At 43.8% G+C, this 21702-nt stretch overlaps 1 protein-coding gene across 2 annotated transcripts in view; it reads left to right on the top strand.

The window, feature by feature from the left end:
* Nucleotides 1-21702, top strand: part of AFF3 (ALF transcription elongation factor 3) — a gene marked incomplete at both ends in the record, with an annotated part of 424260 nt that overhangs the window by 291570 nt on the left and 110988 nt on the right. For both annotated transcript variants that reach the window (XM_080916707.1, XM_080916706.1), the window contains one exon: nucleotides 9130-9181. In XM_080916707.1, the coding sequence (XP_080772833.1) occupies nucleotides 9130-9181 (52 nt within the window). The remainder of the gene's footprint in view (nucleotides 1-9129; nucleotides 9182-21702) is intronic.

The raw sequence follows: 21702 nt of genomic DNA, 5'->3' as shown, positions 1-21702 counted from the left end.
GGCCACACAAAAACCTTCCCATCTCACTTTCCTTCTGAAAAACTCAAAAACCCAAACCACAGTAAGAATTTGCTTCAAGGATGAGCGGTTGACTAGCTCTCCTAGAGAGAAACAGCATAGTCTCTAAGATGATGCCAGATCCAAGAAGCGGGCTTAATTCCGTGATGAGAGAGGGGCCAACGTTTCTCTGCAAGATGATTAGCCAAAAATTCCGCTCATCCAAAGTAAAGTATCTCTACTTTTCTTAGGGAACAAAACGGGTTGTTGAGCTCTTGGCTCACCTGCAGACACCTCTTCTCTTGTGAAGTTCTAGGCAGCAACCCTGTCCTCTTGTACATCAGCCGTTCTTTCCCCACAAGGCATGGGTGTTCTAGAAAACTCCATCAGTGTTCTGCTGCAGGCATGGGTGCCTCCCTAGAGTTGATCACCCTGCTGCTCAAACCCGTGAGCAGCAGGGGAGCATTGAGAGGAGCCATGGCCTCAGAGATCGGTGTCTTTTACATCAGAGCTGCGAGTTCACGGGTTGGCAGGAAGACCTGGAAATGATGGCCTCATTGAAAGGAGCAAGCAGTTCACAAAAAACAAGTGGTTGCTGAATAAATGACCTTGTGGGTTAAAAATATGACCAGCAAAGTAAGACATTAGAAAACAGGTTGTGGGGCTGGGGAGATGGCTCAGTGGTTAGAGCACTGACTGCTCTTCCAGAGGTCCTGAGTTCAATTCCCAGCAACCACATGATGGCTCACAATCATCTGTAATGGGATCCGATGCCCTCTTCTGGTGTGTCTGAAGTCAGCTGCAGTATACTCATACATAAATATTTTTAAAGGAAATGCATATACCATAATCAGTGGCTGAAGCTCCAAATCTGGCACATACAACTGAACCCCTCATTGTTTTTTCTGATGCACAGATGGGAAAGAGCAAAGGAGGCTAAGAAAAACAATTCAGAATCCAGCAACAAGGTCCAGTTGATAGGGAACACCAGAAAAAAAAAACAAAGGTTGAAAAGTAAACCTCCAACTAATACCATCTGCCCCCCCCCCAAAAAAAATAGTGGTTCATAATTTAAAAAGCACTTTTTGTAAAAGGAAAAAGAGAGACTTACACGGATTGAATAAAAACAGAATTCTGACATTAAAATTACGAAGGCCATCATGTGTGTTAACTTACAGAAATAGAAGAAAATCTAGAAAGCAGGGCGAGGAGCAAAAGAAGAAATGTTAAGTTGCATTTCTGAAAGTTAAAAAAATAGAAATTAAAGCTTCCTCGGGCAGGTTTAATATCAGACTGAGAATTGCTGAGAAAAAAACATACTAACAAATCAGAACTCTGAACTTGGAGCTGGAGAGATGGCTCAGTGGTTAAGAGCACTGGCTGCTCTTCCAGAGGTCCTGAGTTCAATTCCCAGCCACCGCATGGTGGCTCACAACCATCTGTCACGGGTTCTGAGGCCCTCTTCGTGCAGGTGTATACACAGACAGAGCAGCTCTTATACATAAATAAATAAATCTTGAGAAAAGATAAAACTGAATGTAAGAAATTCTGAAGAATGCAGCCTAGGAAGATCGAAAGCAGAAAGTACACCGTGGAAGTTAAGAAGCCCAGAGAGGAGGCAGGGACATCTACCACAAGCCTGACTGGGATTCCCAGAGCTGGAGGGGGGCGGCAACAGGGGGCAGCAGTAGTGAAGGAAATGGCAGCTGAGAATTATCGGGATGGATAGAGTCACATGACAAGATAAACTGAAAGAAGCCCAAAAGTGAGCTTTCCTGCCGCGCATGGAGGAGGGAAAGGTTTAAGGACCCTTTAATAAATTTTGTCTGTAAGAAAGAAAGGCCCAAATGTATCTCAACACACGTGTCTGTGGAAATCAGCAGACAGTGGGCGTATAGCTGCAGTTAGCTGAGGGAACATAATATCCATTGAAAATCTAGGTGGGTTAAGGCTGGGTACCACGCGTGCAGAGGACCAGAGTGGCCAGAGTTCCATTCCAGCTCACAACCCCACGGAACCCCAGGTCCAGGAGACTCGGCACCCTCCTGACTCCCTTGTATAGCTAGTCAAGGATATTTAGATTAAATATTTTATTTCAAAAGCCTACATTAACCGAAGGCAAGACTAGATGGGATAATGTTACCATGGTATATGTTTATATTATAATTGTCTAATTTTAGAAATTAGATATTTCATATAAAAATGTTACACACTGAATCTGAGCAGTTCTACCTACAACCACTTGTTTAAAAAAAAAAAAAGATGGCTCAGTCATTTTAGAAGTAAAATGATTTTACACATGTAAAGCTGGTGGCTTTCTACCGACCACAGGAAGAATTTGACCTGGCACCCACTTTCGGAAAGCCTTATAGGTAGGGCAGCTGTTCTCCATTTGATGGAACCAGCATAACCGTGGTATCGAAACTTTGCAAGATCCATACAAGAAAGAAAACTGCTAAACCAATTTCTTAATGATCCCAGTACACAAGTATCCTAAGAACACGTTTGCTAATTAAATCTAGCAGAGTATAAAATACATTTCAAGGTGTAATAATTAATAAATCCTGTTTGTCCTAGAAATTCAAAATCAGATTCTATACAAATGCTAATGTAATCCACCATAGTAATTATGAAAAGAAAATATGTTTAACCCAAGACATTGAGAAAATACTTGATAACATTCAATCTATGTAATTCGGGGGCAGGGGGATGTCTATTAATGAATGAGAATGAAAGACCAAGTCATTCCCAGGAACACGAGGAAGGATTCAATTCAAGTGTTTCTCTCACCTTCTAAAGCTTCAGCAAAAGGTCCAGTTTCAAATGGACCCAGCCATGATAGAATTCAGCTGATTCAAATGATAGATTACAGCTGTAAACTAAGAAAGGCGGAAAGTGTTCATTAGGGTGGGAATTCCAGAACCTGTTTCCCCACAGTGATGTGAGCATCAGCATATTGATAGAACTCTGAAAACTCCCACAGATGAATTATTAGGGTTAATAAGAAGTTTTAAGAAACTCTTGAGAAGTATTACAGAAGACCTGGCGTCAGGTACGGCCTCATGCATCGAACTGTAGATTTCCTACAATACCAGTCAAAGTTCAAACTTGCATATGTATGCAAGCTGAGCCTCGAATGTTTACAGTAGAGCAAAAGATGAGTATAGTAAGTCCTCACAGGAAGAAAAAACAAAGACAGACCCCTGCCGTATCAGGATTGAAAACAAAGCTACATAGTGAAATTATCAGGAGAAGGTGGGTCCATGGATACTAGAGTCTCACTGACGCTAATACTGTGGGTCAGTGTGGAGAAGCAGGTATCTAGTGCCAGATGCTTGGGATGGGAAACGACAAAATTACCTCTGCCAGGTATAAAAATTACCTCGAGTATTTTTAAGAGCCCAGTAAAACTGGGTGCTTTTAGAAGGTAGTAGTGAGGTTTCTTGTTTGCATCTTCTGTAAATATGAGAATGTCAAAGGAAACTATTTCTTGAAAGGCAAAAAAAAAAAAAAAAAAAAAAAAATGTAGTTCAGTCAGACATACCAGGACGAAAGCAGAAGGCGTACACCAGGATGTTTTATCTTACTATTTTAGGCTTGTCACTGGTGCGTACTGAGTTCAAACATTCACCGCTTGTACTGGGATGATGAATCACCACACTGAATAAAAACAGAATGTCAATGACACGGACAGGTTGGTACAAAGTCTGTGGTCTCGTTTGTTCTCAAAGACTTGCAGACATCACAGTGAGATCTAATTCCACACTTAGGTATTCGAAGGACTGTAGATTTGGATTTACCAATCCAGGACAGGAAAGCCCTTCCACATAAGGTCCTATTGAAGCATGGTGTCCCTATGTGTTCACCGACGCATCATTCACAAAGATAAAGTCTAAATGCCCATCACAAGCGGTCCAGACTCTCATGGTATCCCTCAGTGGCGGGATGCACCGAGCACATCCTGGTGGCTGAGTGAGAAAGCCTGCTCTTGAGTGTCAACAGCAAGTCTCAGAAGACCATGTTCCAGTCCAGTTCTATCCATATACAGTGAGAAGCTGCAGGGACCAAGGAATGGGTACCAGGTATTACGACTATCCAGAAAGGAAAGGGAAGGTTGAACTGGAATCATCTTTCTGGCAAGCTGGCAGAAGGGAGGGAAAGAGGATAGAACCCAGCAGAGGCACTCGGAGGCTCTAGACTACTTGCTTGTTTCCTGCCTAGAAGGTGGTTCATTCTAATTTTTAAAAACCTTTTTCTGTACACAAGTGATTTACATATGCATTTTACCTGCATTAAATTCACATATCGTTTAGCAATTTTTTAGGAAGATTGGCCTGGCCTTTACTTAAGAAAAAAATGGACCCATGGAGCAGTGAACCGTTAGAACGAGAAGTATTTGGTAGAAATGCCCATTCGTTGGGTCTCCTTCCGCATGGGCCAGCCCTCACTGCCCTGTTCACCAGTATCTAATATTTGTATTAGGCTCTAAGTGCTCATGATTGGCTTGTAATTTCTCTAATTGACCTATAAGCCAATCCGATAATTAATTCCTTAATTCATATTAATGATGGTGGCTCATTAGTGATTGTGATTGAACAGTATAAAAGCAGAAGTTGAAGGTCTTTGGAGACGCTCAGTCATTAACAGCACTCACTTGGTGCCCAGACCCCACACAGCAGCTAAGAACCGTCTTTATCCATTTCCAAGAGAGCTGATGCCCTGTTCTCTAGAGCCCGCCTCACTCCTGTGATGCACAGATGTGCAATCAGGCAAAACATCCGCACACACTAAATAAAAATACATAATTATTCTTAAAAGAAGCAGATTAGTCAAGAAATAGAGGATTTGCTCTGTTTTTACTCCTCGGAGCATATAAATCTTTGACTTCATTTTTAATGGGAGAAATTAAAGATGAAATATGCTTAGAGTCATAAATACATACTAGAAATGCTAAAAGTAAAAACTGAATAAGTGAAGATTATGGAAGGGCAGTTTATTACACTAATGAGAATAGATGTTATCTAAAGTAGATGCATTGTTTAAAGTAGGAATTGCAGGGTAACAATTAAAGACAGAAGCGGTGAAATGACAGCTTTTTGGGTGAATTCACTTTGGCCATATACATGCATTACCTGTGATACAATTGTGAAAAAATGTCACAGGATGACATTTCTCTCAGGAGAAAATTCAGCATACTGCATGTCTATCTGCAAGTGGGGGGAAAGGGGCCTTTTCTAGTATTTTAGTAATTTTGGTAACATCTCAGTTAACAATTCAACCCCAAGGCACAGTTCCTCACAGTCTCCCCAGAGCCTGCTCAGCCGCCAGTGTTTCCTCTATAGTGTGCTTTTTCGTTATTTTTTAAACTTTTCATGCAGTGTGTTTTGAGCAGCCGCCCCCCCCCCCCAGTCCTCTCAGATCTCCCCCTCCACCCTCTCCACCCACCTTCATGTTCTCTTAGTTTGAAAACCAGAACAACAACAACAGGTGGATTCCACGCCCTGTCCAAACTCTTTTTTGTCAGGAAGATGGTTCCCATGACACCCAGAAGGGCACTCAGTGTCTTTAAAGGAATGTGATTTTTTTTTTTACCTTTACCTCCACCAGGCAGAACACAGGGCACACAGGAGCCCTCGGGATGTGTAATCACTTATAAAGGAAGCTTTATAATGTTTTAAATGACCTGCCAGGTGGTCGATCTGTTTCATGCCTTAAACTCTGTCTCCATAGTGACTGTCCCCTAAAAACTCTAAACCGCACCCTGCCCAAGGGGCTTGTACTTTTATGTTAGTGACTGGGCATCAGGAGACACATGTGACACTGAATATATGTGTATCATACACGAATATATATGGTGGATGGGTGGGTCAGTGGATATAGGAAGAAGGAATGAAGAAAAAATAGAAAGGATAGAGAGATGATAGATAATCTATAGATAACAGATTATCTATAGATAATAGATTATAGATAACAGATAGATTCATAGAAATTATCTACAGATATGTAAATTATATTATAGATAATGGATCTAGAAAGTAGAGAGATTATCTATAAGTGTAAATGTAGATAATAGATTATCTATAAACAATAGATATAGAGGCTATACATATAGATAATATAGAGATTATTTATAGATATAGATACATAGAGAGATTATAGATGGTAGGTAGGTAGATAAATGATCCATAAATGATAGATAAATTGGTAGATGGGTAGATAGATGATTGGTAGATACATGACTGATGATTTGTAGATGATAGATAGGTAGATAAATGATAGATGATAGATGATTGATGGATAGATAGATAGATAGATAGATAGATAGATAGATAGATAGATAAACTCAGTGAATAAAAGTGTTTCTTATGAAGCCTGGTGACTTGCACTCAAGTTGGGGTCTACCATGCCTGAGATCTATGGTAGACCCCAAATGGGAGAGAACCAACTCCCAGAGACTGTCCTCAGACATACCTGTATGGTGTACATGCTCCACCCTCATGTGGCGCGCGCGCACACACACACACACACACACACACACACACACACACACACACACACACTAGATAGAAAGATAGATAGAGATAGAGAGATATAGAAAGTATCGATTAATATCTTTATATACATTTGAGTATGTATGCATTTTCACAGATGCTGTGGTTCCTTTCCCCCTTTCCTCTCTGGAATTCCAGTCCCATATGCAAAATGACCATCCTGTACCTCTTCAGCCTTTTTAATGAGTGATGCAGATTCCCCCCAACCCAGCCCACCCTCAGAGAGAGTGGTGGCATCCAAGAGCTAAAGTAAGGTGACTCTCAGGAGTCCTCTCTGCGGGGTGCAAGCAGCCACCTGCAAACTCTTGGTCCTGAGGCTTTCTGATTGCTCTTTGTCAATTTCCCTGGAGCCCTGGTGAAGTGGTGACCATTCTCAGTAGCTTGTGCCCTGAACATTTCAAATTAACTTCAGAAATTGCATCACCTAAATTTTCAAAGATGTTGTTTATTTACTTGAGGTTCTTATTTTCTTTCTTCCCTGAAAGACAATAAGAAAGACACAAAAAGAAATGAAACCGAAATCCCTGTCTCAATCCAGGCCTTGCTTCTCCCCAGAAAGTGCCTCTCCCTTTGGCATCCAGGTTGTGGAGAGCACCTGCTATCAGACTTGCTGTGCCTGTCCCTCCTATTCCTGCAAACCTCTTCTGTTTGCCCTGTTGCCACAACATAAATGCTGCTAAGAACAGAGATAATGAGTGTGGCTTTGTGCCCATGCTCAACCCAGCCCACAACACCTTCAGCCCCTGGAACCCCATGTGCAATCCAGCGTGGGTCCCCTCAGCCTGGCTCCTGGGCAGGATTATTGGTCAAGGTAAAACATTCATGGAGACGCCCAAATAAGGTCTTCTTTATCTTATAATGATTCCATGTTTTCTGGCAGGAACTGCTGGAAATGTTTGCTGTCTCGTACTGCTGAGCCTGTCTGATAGCTTCCATTGTAGCGATGCCTTAGTGTAACTGTTGGCAGCTGTTCCCTGGGGAAAGTACCCCATTTATCCAAATGTGGGGGAGGGAGGAGAGTCAAGTGTACATAAGAATTAAACCTTCGCTTAATTTTGTCTTACTTAATGCAGGTACTACCACTGTATTTTGGGATTGTGGCAGGAATGGCGGTTGTTCCGGGAATATGATTCCGGAAAAGCCTAAATTAGGTTATTTTCCAGCATGCAGGCCCCTTGACCAGACCTTGCCTGTCTCCTAAATGAGCATACCACAGTTCCACCCAGAAGACCCAATTTAATGTAAAACTCGGGGTGCTAGAGCAAACCACAATCTGATGTGTTTGCTTATATCTGACCATGTTTCACCTGGGTTGGGCACCAACTAGTCAGGTTGGTATGGATGTAGGTGCTGTGGGGTTTGGGGAGGGGTTGTTTGTTTGTTTATTTGTTTGTTTTTCCTCTCCTTAATGGATTTGGGCTGAGTTGCTGCCTCTCCTGAGTGTTCTGGCACAATACAGACACACAGCCCAGTTAAATCTGAATAACATGCATGTAACTGTTTCCTTCCTCAAAATTGTTTAATCTCCTGCAAGAAAGTACAGTGTAGACTTGTGATCTCAGTTTGGACAGATTCTTCGGGATAAGTTCATTGTGTATTCCAGGAGGTTGTTCCCAAAGTGATAGGACCACAAGCCACTGCTGATAGAGGACAAGCAAACCTATCCCAGTAAGGTAGTTAGAAGGCGTGGAGCAGAAGCAAAGGATGCTGGGAAGTGTCAGGCTGACCATGAATGCAAAGATTAGTGCTGCCACCGGCTTATCTCCTGCACCTCTTCGGTTTGTCCGACAGTTGGCGCTGTAGAGGCATCTGTAGCAGGAGCTGCCCCTTTCCTTCCATTGCCATAAAACCAGAGGCACTGCTTACAAAACGAGGGTGCACATTTCAAACCACCAGTTGGTCCGGGATTAAGTATTACCTTATGCCTGTCATGGAAAGAATCTGGACTGCTTCCAAACTCCTAAAACTAAATCTCCAATAGCCACGCCTTGTAGAAACGTTCTTTTACTTGCCTCTCTGGTGATCAGAAGGGATTTCTGGTTTATATCATATTCTGCTTTTATTGGAAGCCCCCAAATCTGCTGCCAGAGTTGTCCAGGGGGTAAAATTCTTGAACATCTCATGACTGTGGCTTCAGTGTTTTGTAAGATTCTCTCCAAGTTCTCTCTAATTCGGCCTGACCCCATTTGGCTTGTGTTAGCAGAAGGGGTCAAAGTTCAGAGTGCCTTGGACATACAGTGCTAATGAGTTTATTTCCTTCAACTTTCTGTAAAATGTAGTGTAGAGAAACTGATTCCATCTGTAAGATATTCATCTCCTGGCAAGGTCTGCCTCCATGTCTCTGCTTGTTTGCAAATAGCTCCTTAGTACCTACTCAGGGCCCCGTGCCTGGGCAATTGTATTGCCAAAACGAAACTGGGTTTTTTTTTCCCTTTCCACGTTCGGTTCTCAAACAATAAAAGATGTTTTAAAAGCCTCCTGCTGCACACTTTGAAAGCTTGTTAATAGGAGCATAGGAATATGTTTAATCTTACATCTTAAGGGCTGTGAGACTGATTTTTTTTTCCACTTCCTTTTTAAGAGAAAGCTGATGCGGAGCCAGAGAGTCCAGACAATGGCACATCGAACACTTCGTAAGTGTCTTTCGAGTCTCTCTCTGAGATGACTGTTCTTTAATATGCCTTACAAAATGAAACAGTGCAAGTATCTTGTAATAGTGGTAATCATGGTGGAAGGAGGCCCGAGGCTCTCCTTTTTTATGATAATGTCTTTTTAAATGCTTTCGGGTACATACGCATTTTGAGGTTTTTCTGCTTTCGCATAGAAAAGGGATCTTGCAAATGCAAATGTTCTTCTTTATAAAGCAGAAATATAATTAGACTAGAGAGTGTGTACTAGGGAGAATGGAGATAAGCCCTTTAAAATTTGGCTGGAGACTTTTAACACTGACGTGAGATTTGCAGAACTTTGCACATGGGCTGGAGGACATTCTGTCCCGCATACCACATACTGTGAAGTACCCAAGTCACTTGAAGAGCCTGCCATCTGCAGTCCCACCTCTGAAATATGTGACAAACCCAACTAGAAATGTTGCTGAGATCCGAAGATTTCATTGATGTTTTTAAGTCAAGTGTTTCTTAAAGATGAGAAGCGACACTGAGAAGGTGCATGTTCCTCGTTCTGATGTTATTGTCTTTGTCTCCCTCAGACTTGAAAGAACATAAGTATGTTTGTAATGGTTAATACCAGAGCCACATAGCTCAGTCGGTTAAATGCTTTCTGGGGTGTGTGGTATGACAGGCGGTGTTAGACAGATCCGTGGGGCTCAGCAGCCAACCAGTCTAGCCAACCTGGTGAGATCCAGGCCATTGAGTCCATGTCCAGTGATGGGTATTAACTATTAATTAGTATCATTGTCATTACTAACTCATATACCAATACTCAACACCACCGGAGGACAAACTGACGCATGACTGTTTAGTTGAGATCCAACGCAGGCTTCCGCCTTAGAACATTTAATTTGATTGCTTTGGTGGGGGAATGAAACATGTTTATCATGGAAATGACTTTGTGATTGTATCTGTCTCTGGATCAGTGTTCTCTTTGCTACCTGAAGTGCTCTTTGTTAGCAACTGTAGCTACGGTGTGGTGTCCTGTTCTTATTTTGTCCAAGATCCCTTTCTGTAGACAGAGCAGCCCCCGCCTCACACAGAGTGGCTGGAGGTTTAGTAATAGGCATCTCTGCAGGTTCTGTTTCTCCAGATATTACCCTTTAAAGTTCCAATGGCTCCTGCCGTTGTTCTTTCCCAGAAATAGTGAGCACGATAGCCCTAAATGATTAAGATGTTGCTAATTTTAAATCCTGCCTCGGAATATAATGAGCAAAGAGTTTTAATGCCATCTGGAGGCATTCTAAAGAACTGAGAAGGGTAGAGTCGCTGAAGCAGTTAGTCATTTTGCGTACCATTTGGACGAAGCAGTGGGGGGGGGATGTACATGGCTAGAGGCTAAGCTGTTGGTAAGTTAGTTGTGCTTTATTCATTATTTGATGAGAGCATTGATTATTATAAAAGCAGCAGTCTTTGAAATGCCTAACAAATTTTCATCTGTCTTGTTTTTCGGACAGACAAAAAGAGCATCAGAAATATGTTAGGAAGCTGTCAGCATACTGTACTTAACTTCACATATTTTAAAGTTTCGCTCGCCAGACACCAATCTGACTCTTGAGATTTGGCGCGCTGCTAGTGATCTGCTCTTCCTTCCGTTATATTTCCATGACATCCACTCCCTGAAGTGTTTTCCCCCCTTAGCACCTATTTCTTCTAATGTATAGAAGTTAGGTAGGTGATGCCAGACATTTAACCTCTAGGATATCAAATCCCCGGTGCACCTCCTGCCTTCCTCTGTCCACTGTGGCATGGTGACCACTGAAGTCACAGGGACAGAAGGATGCATTTGCAAGGCTCTTTTTAAAGCAGGGCACTGGGCTTGGAGCCTCTTGGAGTCCTTTCCTGACCTCTGATGCACTCACGCAGTAGGGACACTGTGGTGCACAGCTTAAGACTCTGGTGCCTGAGACACAGGTAGTGTAGATGGTCTTGTACATAGTACTATAGACACATGCATGTGTCAGCGTGTATAGTGTGGTGCCCAGCTTAAGACTCCAAAGCCTTAGACGCAGGTAGCATAGACGTTCTCGTGTGTGATGTTATATAGACCTACTCACATATTTGTATATACTTACTATACATACATAAGCACCTACAAACCCAACACACAAATATATACATATGCCCGTCATTTGAGTTTTCCTGTAATAGGTATAACCAGGTACACTCTACCCACATTACACATTACATATGAGAAACCTAAGGATCAGAAAGGTTGTCCAATTTAAAGGCAAATTTGGAGCCTACCTTAGGAACGTATAATCTTGAGACAAATGTTCAGCCGTGAACTGGAAGGAAAATTTTAAAATGTTGAACAACTTTTTGCTGGAGAGGTGTACCCGTTATAGGTTACGGTTACAAAATATCACAGACTAGATAACCCAATTCAGAAATGTATTTCCCACAGTTTTGGAGACCACCAGTCCCAAATGAAAGGGTTGGGGAGGTCAGTTCCTTCTGACAGTTGGAAGGGATGGCCCCCTGAGCTCCTCACATAAAAGCTCACGTCTGTTCTCTCTGTAGACCTTCTCAGCATAACCTTTTTACACACAACTCTCTGGGTTTCTCTCTGTAAGGACACCAGCCATGTTGATGAAGGCCTAACTTGTTGACTTTAGACGTCACCCTGATGGTTTCGTTTGAGCATGATGACTTCTATAAAGATTCTATCTCAAAATGAGATCACATTCTGAGGTATTAGTTCTGGTCTGAAAAGAAAATGTCCCCCGCAGGTTCCGGTTTTGAACACCTGGTTACCTCTGGCTGACACTATTGGGATTTAGAGACTTTAGCTCTGGGACTTAACAGCTCACGTGAAGGGAATCATTGAGATTCTCTTGGTTTTTGGTCCCTTCTGTCCCCTTCTCTATTTCCCATCCACTGAGGTGAGAACTTTCTCCGACCCTTGTCCCCACTGTCCTGATATACTGCCAAAGCTCACAGGACCAAACTGTACCCTCTGAATTGTGCAGCAGAACCAACATTTCCCTCCTTTCAGTTGTGCCTTTGAGTCATTTTGTCACAGATTCATAAAAATAACCAGCACGGTACTATAGTCAGAAGGTCTCATCCATCATGTGGACTTGTGGAGGAGAGGGCATTCCTGTCCCCTGTCACCCTTCAGCGACAGCGACGGTCAGACTTTGGAAAAGGGAATACTCAGGAATCAGAATTTAACAGAAACAGGAGGTAGAGCTGTCAGAGGAGAGGGCAAAGGGAGAGCGCTTGAATAGCATAGATGGGAAATTATGAGTTCCATGGGAGCTGGGTGGACATAAACTGTGGCCTACAGTTGGCCAAAGGGATGACAGGACACACCTGCAATCCCAGCATTCGGGAGGCAGAAACCAGAGGATCACTGCAAGTTCAAGGTTAATCCTGGTCAACAGGCTTTGCTCCAGAACAGCTGAAAGCCACAGATACACAGCAAATCCTGTCTGGATAAGCAAATAGCATGGGGAAGCAAGGCACACTTTCTGAGGAAGCGCCTTCCCTCCTTGCCCCTAATTATGCTGAGCTGTGAATGTGCACTGTGTGGTAAACCAAAGGGATGGGGGGAGATACCTGAGATTTCCTTCAGGATTAATGAGCCCAGAATTCAAGAAGATGAAATGAGCCATTTCGTATTTAGACACAAAGAAAACCATAAATACCCGTGAAAGAGTTTCAGTCACATCAGTGATGTTTGAAAAGCCCATCAAGACAGATTGCCCTCCTGTCTAACAATTTAAAGCAAACGGGGGAAGTTTGATCCCGGAAAGAAGCCAAGTGGATGGAGTGAGCCCTTGTAAAGCCTCTTTCCTGGGGGCAGTCCACAAGGAGCAGCCAGGACTCGGGATGAGAGCCATACTTGCAGTGGCTTGAGGCTTCAGAGGATAAAGTCTGCAGTTGTGAAAGTGTGTGATTATTAGGGGCAGACATTTCATAAAGGTAAAAGCCATAAGAAAGAGATCCTTTCCCCTCCCCCCAGCCCAGCCCAACCCCACCCAATTGTGTATGTAAATATCCACAAGTGCTTTAATGGCTTCTAATTTGCATAGGTGGGGGGAATGTGCAGAGCAGAGTAGGAAGAGCCATAACGAGAAAACTAAAAAGGAGCAGGGACTTCAACTCCTACCAGGAGTTATGAGTTCAAATCTCACCCAGCATAGCGGTGTTGAGTGAAACCTCGATTTCCCTAGGCCCAAAAGGACCAAGCATTGAGAGTAAAGTCACCCTTGAGGCTGGAGAGAAGGTTTCCTGGTAAAAGCACATACTGCTCTTACAGAGACCTGGGTTTGGTTCCCAGCACTCAGGTCAGGCACCCATGACTCCAGCTCCAAGTCCCACGCTGTGCAGGCTCTTATTCCAGTAACTTGACACAAGCTAGAGTCACTGGAGAGGAGGGAAACTCAGTTGAGACTATGAAATAAATATTTATAGAGTGTGCTCCGGGATGTCACTAGAAGAAGCTGTGCTGAGCAGAGTTTTGATAGCCAAAAAGTAACTGCGGAAATTTAAAACTAGATTAACAAAATGGTGACAGAGCAGAAAAGAGCAGACCCAAAAGACAGGAGACACCAATAGGGAGCCAGTAAATGTAAATCCGGCCCTGGTGACCAATAGGAATCTAGTAAATGTGAATCCAGCCTCAATGACTGTGTTAAATGTAAATACATTAAAACCTCCACTTTACAGGGAAAATACCATGCTGTCTATAAAGTCAAGACTACATATTGTCTAAAGGGTCCATACTTCAAGTATAAGTATACAAATAAATGGAAGTCTCGAGACAAAACCAAACAATTACTCATATAACAAATGCAAGAAAACTGGAGCAAATGTCTTAGTACTGCTGCCAAATAGTCTCTAAGATAAAGGACATGGTGAGTATTTTTTAGTGCTAATGAGGAGGTATGATGTTCATAAATACATATTACTGACAGACTCAGAAGTCATGACAAAAACTGACTAGACTAGCATCGCAGGCAGATTTTTAACACATTTTTCTCTAGTAATTGGAAGAAAAGTAAGTAAACGTATCAGAGTTTGTGGGACGTATGTGCCACCTTAGCATCCACTCTGCCTTAAGTATGCACAGTGCAAATGCAGAGTCTTTCCTGAGGCAGAGACACCAATCAAGGCTGGCCGGCTTGGGAGCAATGGAAATGATTACCAAGAAGCGTCTGAGAATGAAAACACCATAGGTTGTGTGCTCATGATCACACAAAGCAATTGTATTGTAAGTCAGTCGTGATAAAGTATCATTTAAATCTCAACACTGGGAAGTTATGTTTCTAAGTAACCTTTGCCTTAAAAAGCACTTCACTCGTGAAGTTAGAACGTAATTGTGCCTGAGCAGGAAGGAAAGGGGAAGTCGATGAAAATATCTGAACACTAGTACTCACACGCATGCATACATACACATGTATCTATGAACACTAGTACTCACACGCATGCATACATACACATGTATCTATGAACACTAGTACTCACACTCATGCATACATACACATGTATCTATGAACACTAGTACTCACACGCATGCATACACACACATGTATCTATGAACACTAGTACTCACACGCATGCATACATACACATGTATCTATGAACACTAGTACTCACACTCATGCATACATACACATGTATCTATAAACACTAGTACTCACACTCATGCATACATACACATGTATCTATGAACACTAGTACTCACACGCATGCATACATACACATGTATCTATGAACACTAGTACTCACACTCATGCATACATACACATGTAACCAAAAATACATTCATTATCTTACATGTTAACCCAAAAATGATAAAAATTTCAGATAGAAGAAACTAAACCTAAGATAAATAGTAAAACATATATATTAAAAATAATTCAGATCACCAAACAGTAAAGATAATTAATAAAAAGCTTTTTAATTTTAAGAAATTAAAATTAACAAAATTAACATATTGGCAAAGTTGATCTAGCAAAAAGAAGAGAAACACAAATTGCCAGCCTTGTCCATGAGAGAAGACAGCTTCTCACATTCCCTATGAATCTTTAATTAGCAGTAAATAGGTATCCTGAGCCACTCCTTGAGAATTAATTTGACAATTTAGATCAGATAGTTTTCTTGAAAAGGAATTAAAATTATGATAATTGTCTCAAGAAATCTGAATGCAGTATTGGTGCTACTAAATAATTAAATTTCCTGTCAAACCTTTAATAAACAGGAACTTCTTCCTCAGTCAGGTAGTCTCGCTACTAATTGTCATATTTTTAAATAAAAAATGTTTATCACCAGTGGAACATTGTCAGTGAAGTACTAGCATTCCACAGATCCAGGAAGTAAAAGAGAAAGGGAAATCCAATCCATCTTTTGAGACCAATGTGACACCAGAGCCAGCCATAAACCTTATAAAGAAAGTTAGGATCCAGTATGCCTTATAAAACATTTTACAAAAATACTTAATGTGTTAGCATAGCCAACTGGGTGTTTATTGGAAGAATAGAATTTATTGTGACTTGGTAAGATTGACTACAAAAGTATATGTTTGCTTTAACATTACAAGTAATATTCTGGGCAAGGGTGGCACAAGCCCTTAATCCCAGCACTAAGGAAGCAGAGGCAGACAGGCAGAGCTCTGAATTTGAGGTCACCCTCATCTACAGAGTGAGTTCTAGAACAGCCAGAGCTACACCCGTTTTAAAAAATTGATATTAACATATACACATATCTATGTGTGTTGATATACTGTTATGTATATATGTTTATATATTGTCTTATATACATGCATATATATGTTACTATATTGATAAATGAATAACAAAAAAGCCAATCTAAGTGGGTATAGCAAAAGTACATGACAAAAATGTTAACTCAAAAAAATTTTTTAATATTTTTAGAAATTTAAAAGTTATATCTCATAAGTGATTTTTTTTAATGAGCTAACTAGGACTATTGAGAAACCTTTAATATGATGATGAGGATATATATTTAAAAAAATTAAGACCTGCTTCTAGTAGCACATTTAAAAGTAGTGGTCCAAATGTTTTCCTCCTAAAACTAGCAATACCGTCTTTGGTTGTTACTTCTGCCCAGCATTCTGCTGTGCATCCTAGTTGGTCCTATGGAACAAGAAAAGGAAATAACACACAGAAGTATTAAGGGGAAAGTCAACCGGAAGCAGAGAACCTAGAGAGCCGTAGGAGCCTTGATAGAGAGCAAGGGCATCCCCGTATAAATACCCGATTTCAAAACTTAATCATGAAAGCAACAAGACCGTGCAGCACTGGCTTAAAGTAGGCACAGCAGTGGAAGAAGAAAGGGTCTGAGGACAGCCATGGACACAGGGCAGCCATGGGCACAGGACAGCCATGGACACAGGACAGCCATGGGCACAGGACAGCCATGGGCACAGGACAGCCATGGGCACAGGACAGCCATGGGCACAGGACAACCACGGACACAGGGCAGCCATGGACACAGGACAGCCATGGGCAAAGGACAGCCATGGGCATAGGACAGCCACGGACACAGGGCAGCCATGGACACAGGACAGCCATGGGCACAGGACAGCCATAAGCACAGGACAGCCATGGGCACAGGACAGCCATAAGCACAGGACAGCCATGGACACAGGACAGCCATGGACACAGGACAGCCATGGACACAGGACAGCCATGGACACAGGACAGCCATAATTACAGGACAGCCATGGACACAGGACAGCCATGGGCACAGGACAGCCATGGGCACAGGACAGCCATAGGCACAGGACAGCCATGGGCACAGGACAGCCATGGGCACAGGACAGCCATAAGCACAGGACAGCCATGGACACAGGACAGCCATGGGCACAGGACAGCCATAGGCACAGGACAGCCATAATCACAGGACAGCCATAAGCACAGGACAGCCATGGGCACAGGACAGCCATGGACACAGGACAGCCATGGACACAGGGCAGCCATGGGCACAGGACAGCCATGGACACAGGGCAGCCATGAACCCAGGACAGCCATGGACACAGGACAGCCATGGACACAGGACAGCCATGGACACAGGACAGCCATGGGCACAGGACAGCCATGGGCACAGGACAGCCATGGACACAGGACAGCCATGGACACAGGACAGCCATGGGCACAGGACAGCCATAATCACAGGACAGCCATAAGCACAGGGCAGCCATGGACACAGGACAGCCATGGACACAGGACAGCCATGGACACAGGACAGCCGTGGACACAGGGCAGCCATGGACACAGGACAGCCGTGGACACAGGACAGCCATGGACACAGGACAGCCATAGGCACAGGACAGCCATGGACACAGGACAGCCGTGGACACAGGACAGCCATGGACACAGGACAGCCGTGGACACAGGGCAGCCATGGACACAGGACAGCCGTGGACACAGGACAGCCATGGACACAGGACAGCCATGGACACAGGACAGCCGTGGACACAAGGCAGCCATGGACACAGGACAGCCATGGACACAGGACAGCCATGGACACAGGACAGCCATGGACACAGGACAGCCATGGGCACAGGACAGCCGTGGACACAGGACAGCGGTGGGCACAGGACAGCGGTGGGCACAGGACAGCCATGGACACAGGATAGCCATAGGCACAGGACAGCCATGGACACAGGATAGCCATAGGCACAGGACAGCCATGGACACAGTGCAGCCGTGGGCACAGGGCAGCCGTGGACACAGGACAGCCATGGACACAGGACAGCCATGGACACAGGACAGCCATGGACACAGGACAGCCATGGACACAGGACAGCCGTGGACACAGGACAGCCGTGGGCACAGGACAGCTGTGGACACAGGACAGCCATGGGCACAGGACAGCGGTGGGCACAGGACAGCGGTGGGCACAGGACAGCCATGGACACAGGATAGCCATAGGCACAGGACAGCCATGGACACAGGATAGCCATAGGCACAGGACAGCCATGGACACAGTGCAGCCGTGGGCACAGGGCAGCCGTGGACACAGGACAGCCATGGACACAGGACAGCCATGGACACAGGACAGCCATGGACACAGGACAGCCATGGACACAGGACAGCCGTGGACACAGGACAGCCGTGGGCACAGGACAGCTGTGGACACAGGACAGCCATGGGCACAGGACAGCGGTGGGCACAGGACAGCCGTGGGCACAGTTGCCTTCCTACACACATAGCAGAGCAGGCAGGCTGGAAAGGAAAGCCTTCACCACACAGTACCAAGGTAGCCAGTGAGGGACTGAGTCTCCTGCTTATTCAGCTGCAGAGACAGATGATGGACCTCAGTATAAAACTAAGAACTTCAAGGGAAAATTAAAGGGTGGTGCCTTCATTGCCTGAAAATGCTTCTCTCTGGCGAAATTATAAATCCAGACAACAGAAAGATCCTAATAAATTTACCTGTATCAAAGGGAACTGATTTCATCAGAAGGAAAGGGCGAGCCAGAAATTTGAATGATATGCCTGCAGTCTATAACCTGGCGAATAACGCATCCAGAATATGCAAAGCACTCTGGGAAAATCCATAAATAAACAACAAACAGTGTAAAGTCCTCAAGGATACCAGACAAGATATGCAAATGGCCACTGAGCAGATGAAAAGGTTTATTTTACTAAATATACTCATCCACAGGAAAGACAGATTAAAGCCACAGTGTGACATTGCTGAGTCCTCACTTTTATGAGTCTAATTCAAATGGCTGACCACACCAGACAAGTGATGACAGGAGCCACGGTGACTATCTTACCCTGCTGTAATACATTAAATAGTGACGACAGGACTTGAAGCCCAGACCTCGATCACAAGAGCAAAGTTCATAGCTGGTGCCCATTGCTGCTGTCTCAAGGCCATGTGTGCTCCTTCAGAGATGGCAGCTATCCTGGGAAGAACAAGTCTTAGTGTCATGCCTGACGACTCGGCCAGAGTGTCACTAGATAGTCCTCCCACCTAGGAACTCCAAGGAGTCAGCGTTAGGGGTGGAGATTGCCAACACTCTGCAAAGCCCACACTTAGGCAGATAGCAGAGCTAGCTTTTGTGGGGGATTGCCAGGCAGGAGGGGTGTATGCTCAAGTCAAAGGCCAGACTCAGGCTTGCAGACAAAAGCCCAGGAGAGTGCCCCCTCTACATTTGTGGATGTTCCTCAGTTGGCCAGAATAAGTATGCCTTGAGAGAACGAAGATTAAGTCAGTCAAGGTGATAGGATTAGAGGAGTTAAACTCCTAAGAAGAAAGAAACACGGTAACCACAATGAAGCAGAAGGAGAATGGCCCATCCAGGTGCCTAGTTGTACAGTAAAAGTTGGGAGTTCTCACAAGCTGGACTAAATTGCAGCCACCCGTGAAATGTTCCTTCTTCCAAAGGGAACATATGGGAAGTGCCCATTACCGAGCCGACACCTAATAACTCACCGTTATTGCCGTTATTAGAGTATTTACGGTGAATAAAAGCTTGAAAACAGCCCTGTCCCCGTGGCCCTTCGGAGCTTTAATGGAAGCTTAATTTGTCCTTTATAACGAGCAGAGGACTTAGAGACAATGAAAGAGATTAAAGACAAACAAGTATCAAGTTTTTTTTTTTTTTTTTTTTTAAGGGTTTTCAGTGAGGCCAGGGATAAGAAAAGAAAGATCCAGTACCAGTCTAGGTCTAGTGTTGCAATAAATAATAAAAAATAAAAAATGGTTTATCTCTTTACCAGCCCTGAGGTCTCACTCCTCAGGTCCGACCCTGGTACGAGCCAACACATCTCTGGTGCCCGGTCCAAGCTGCCCATGGCCCAACCCTGTCCTTGAAACTCCCTTCCCTTGGCGGTTTACTACTGCCTATTCTCCACCTCTGTCCCAGGGTGTTTCTCTACCCCAAAATCCCACAAGCACAACTCTACAGCCTGATGGGTTTTCATACAGGTTTATATATTCAACTCTCAATCCACAAACCCTCTATACAACAAGATTGCATCAGATAGACAAAGATACAAACTGCCCTTCTACATGAGATATTAGACGTATAAAATCCTTAATGTTCACAGCTTTTTAACACCAATAAATCCTACCTGAGTCCACCTGGTCCTTGGGAAGCTCCATGTCCCCACAATCTTCCCCCTGTGTCCTGTGACCTCTGACCTCTCAGCCCTCTCTACCTCCCTCGCCCCGCCCAGTCACTGGCTTTCCTCTATTTCACTAATTAAAATGGGAAGGTTCCGGTGGAGTCATGTGACTAGGCAGCCCTTCTTGGGGCAGTGGAATTAACATTAAAATACAAACAGCTTCAGGACAATCTACAGTCTAGTCCATAGATCAGGCCCAGAACAAACTCTTCCCCAGCCTCCGCAGAGCAGAGCCATATGCAGAAGCTTTGCCTCACTTCAGAGAGAATGCATGGCTGGAAGATGCTAAAGACCAATGCTTCCATGGACTTCCCTTAAAAATACCTCACCCAGGGTGGGCATTGCTGACTAGGGACCATGCTCAGCCAGCCGTGTGCAGCATGATGCTGAGTTGTGAGGGGCAGCTTGTTCATAGGGGTGGGAAAGGCTCATTTAAAATGTCCACGCTCATGGCAGAATCACCTTAAAAATGTTTAAAAGTACAGAAGAAAAGACTACTAAACATATCAAAAACATGCCATTTGTACATATGCCTTTAATAATCAGGTTACACAAACTGGTCAGCTAATAGTATCTGGAAGTTGATCAAAGTCTATTGGAGAATGGTTTCCCCTCCAAAAAAAAAAAAAAAATTTTTTTTTTTCTTTTCACTGAGAAACTTGAAACCATGGTGGTATTTATTTTGGCTGTGGCAATGTGTGTGTAAAATGATGAATCGTATCCGATCTTTTGGCTTTTTAGGTGTCTGTCCCTGGAGACCTGTTCTCTGTATCTGTGTAAGTGATTTGCCAAGAACCTGTTAGCTAGAGAGCTGAGAAAGCTAAGGAAATAGCCCTTGCTGGGAAAGGCTGGCCAGATCCTATTTCTCCCACTCTCAGATACCAAGGATGAAAAAATAAGCAAAGGACTCCCTCATACAGAAGCCCAAAGTAGATGCAGGTTCGTGAAGGAATGGGGCGTGATCTCTCGGAGGCCACCATGAGCAGCCTGCACGCACCACAGAATCGGTGGGGCTGGTGGAGGAGAGATGCCAAGGTTGTTATCCATTTTGCCCAAGAGGGAAGTCTGGTGTTAGATCACCTTGGTTCAAGTCTTCTGTTGATGTGGGAATGCCAGTAAGGTATGTCCTTCCAGAACAAGATTAGAAACTCTGTCTTCTGTGGTCCTACACCTGGTTGGAGGCTCAACCCAAGGGCTGGTAGAGAGAAGCCTCTAGCAAAATGGAGGAATCCATTCCTGTGTCCTTTGTTTGATTCTCTAGGGTCTCACTTGTCTTCTGGGGCTCCATAAAACACACTCCCTTTCAGACATTGTCTGGCTTACCCGGGAGTTGTTTCTCTTCCAGATTTTGTAATATGGCTTTTACAAATA

This window comes from Micromys minutus (genome assembly GCF_963924665.1).
Source record: "Micromys minutus genome assembly, chromosome: 5".
In the NCBI taxonomy this organism is placed as follows: Eukaryota; Metazoa; Chordata; class Mammalia; order Rodentia; family Muridae; genus Micromys; species Micromys minutus.
This window is presented reverse-complemented; position numbering and strand designations above follow the sequence as displayed.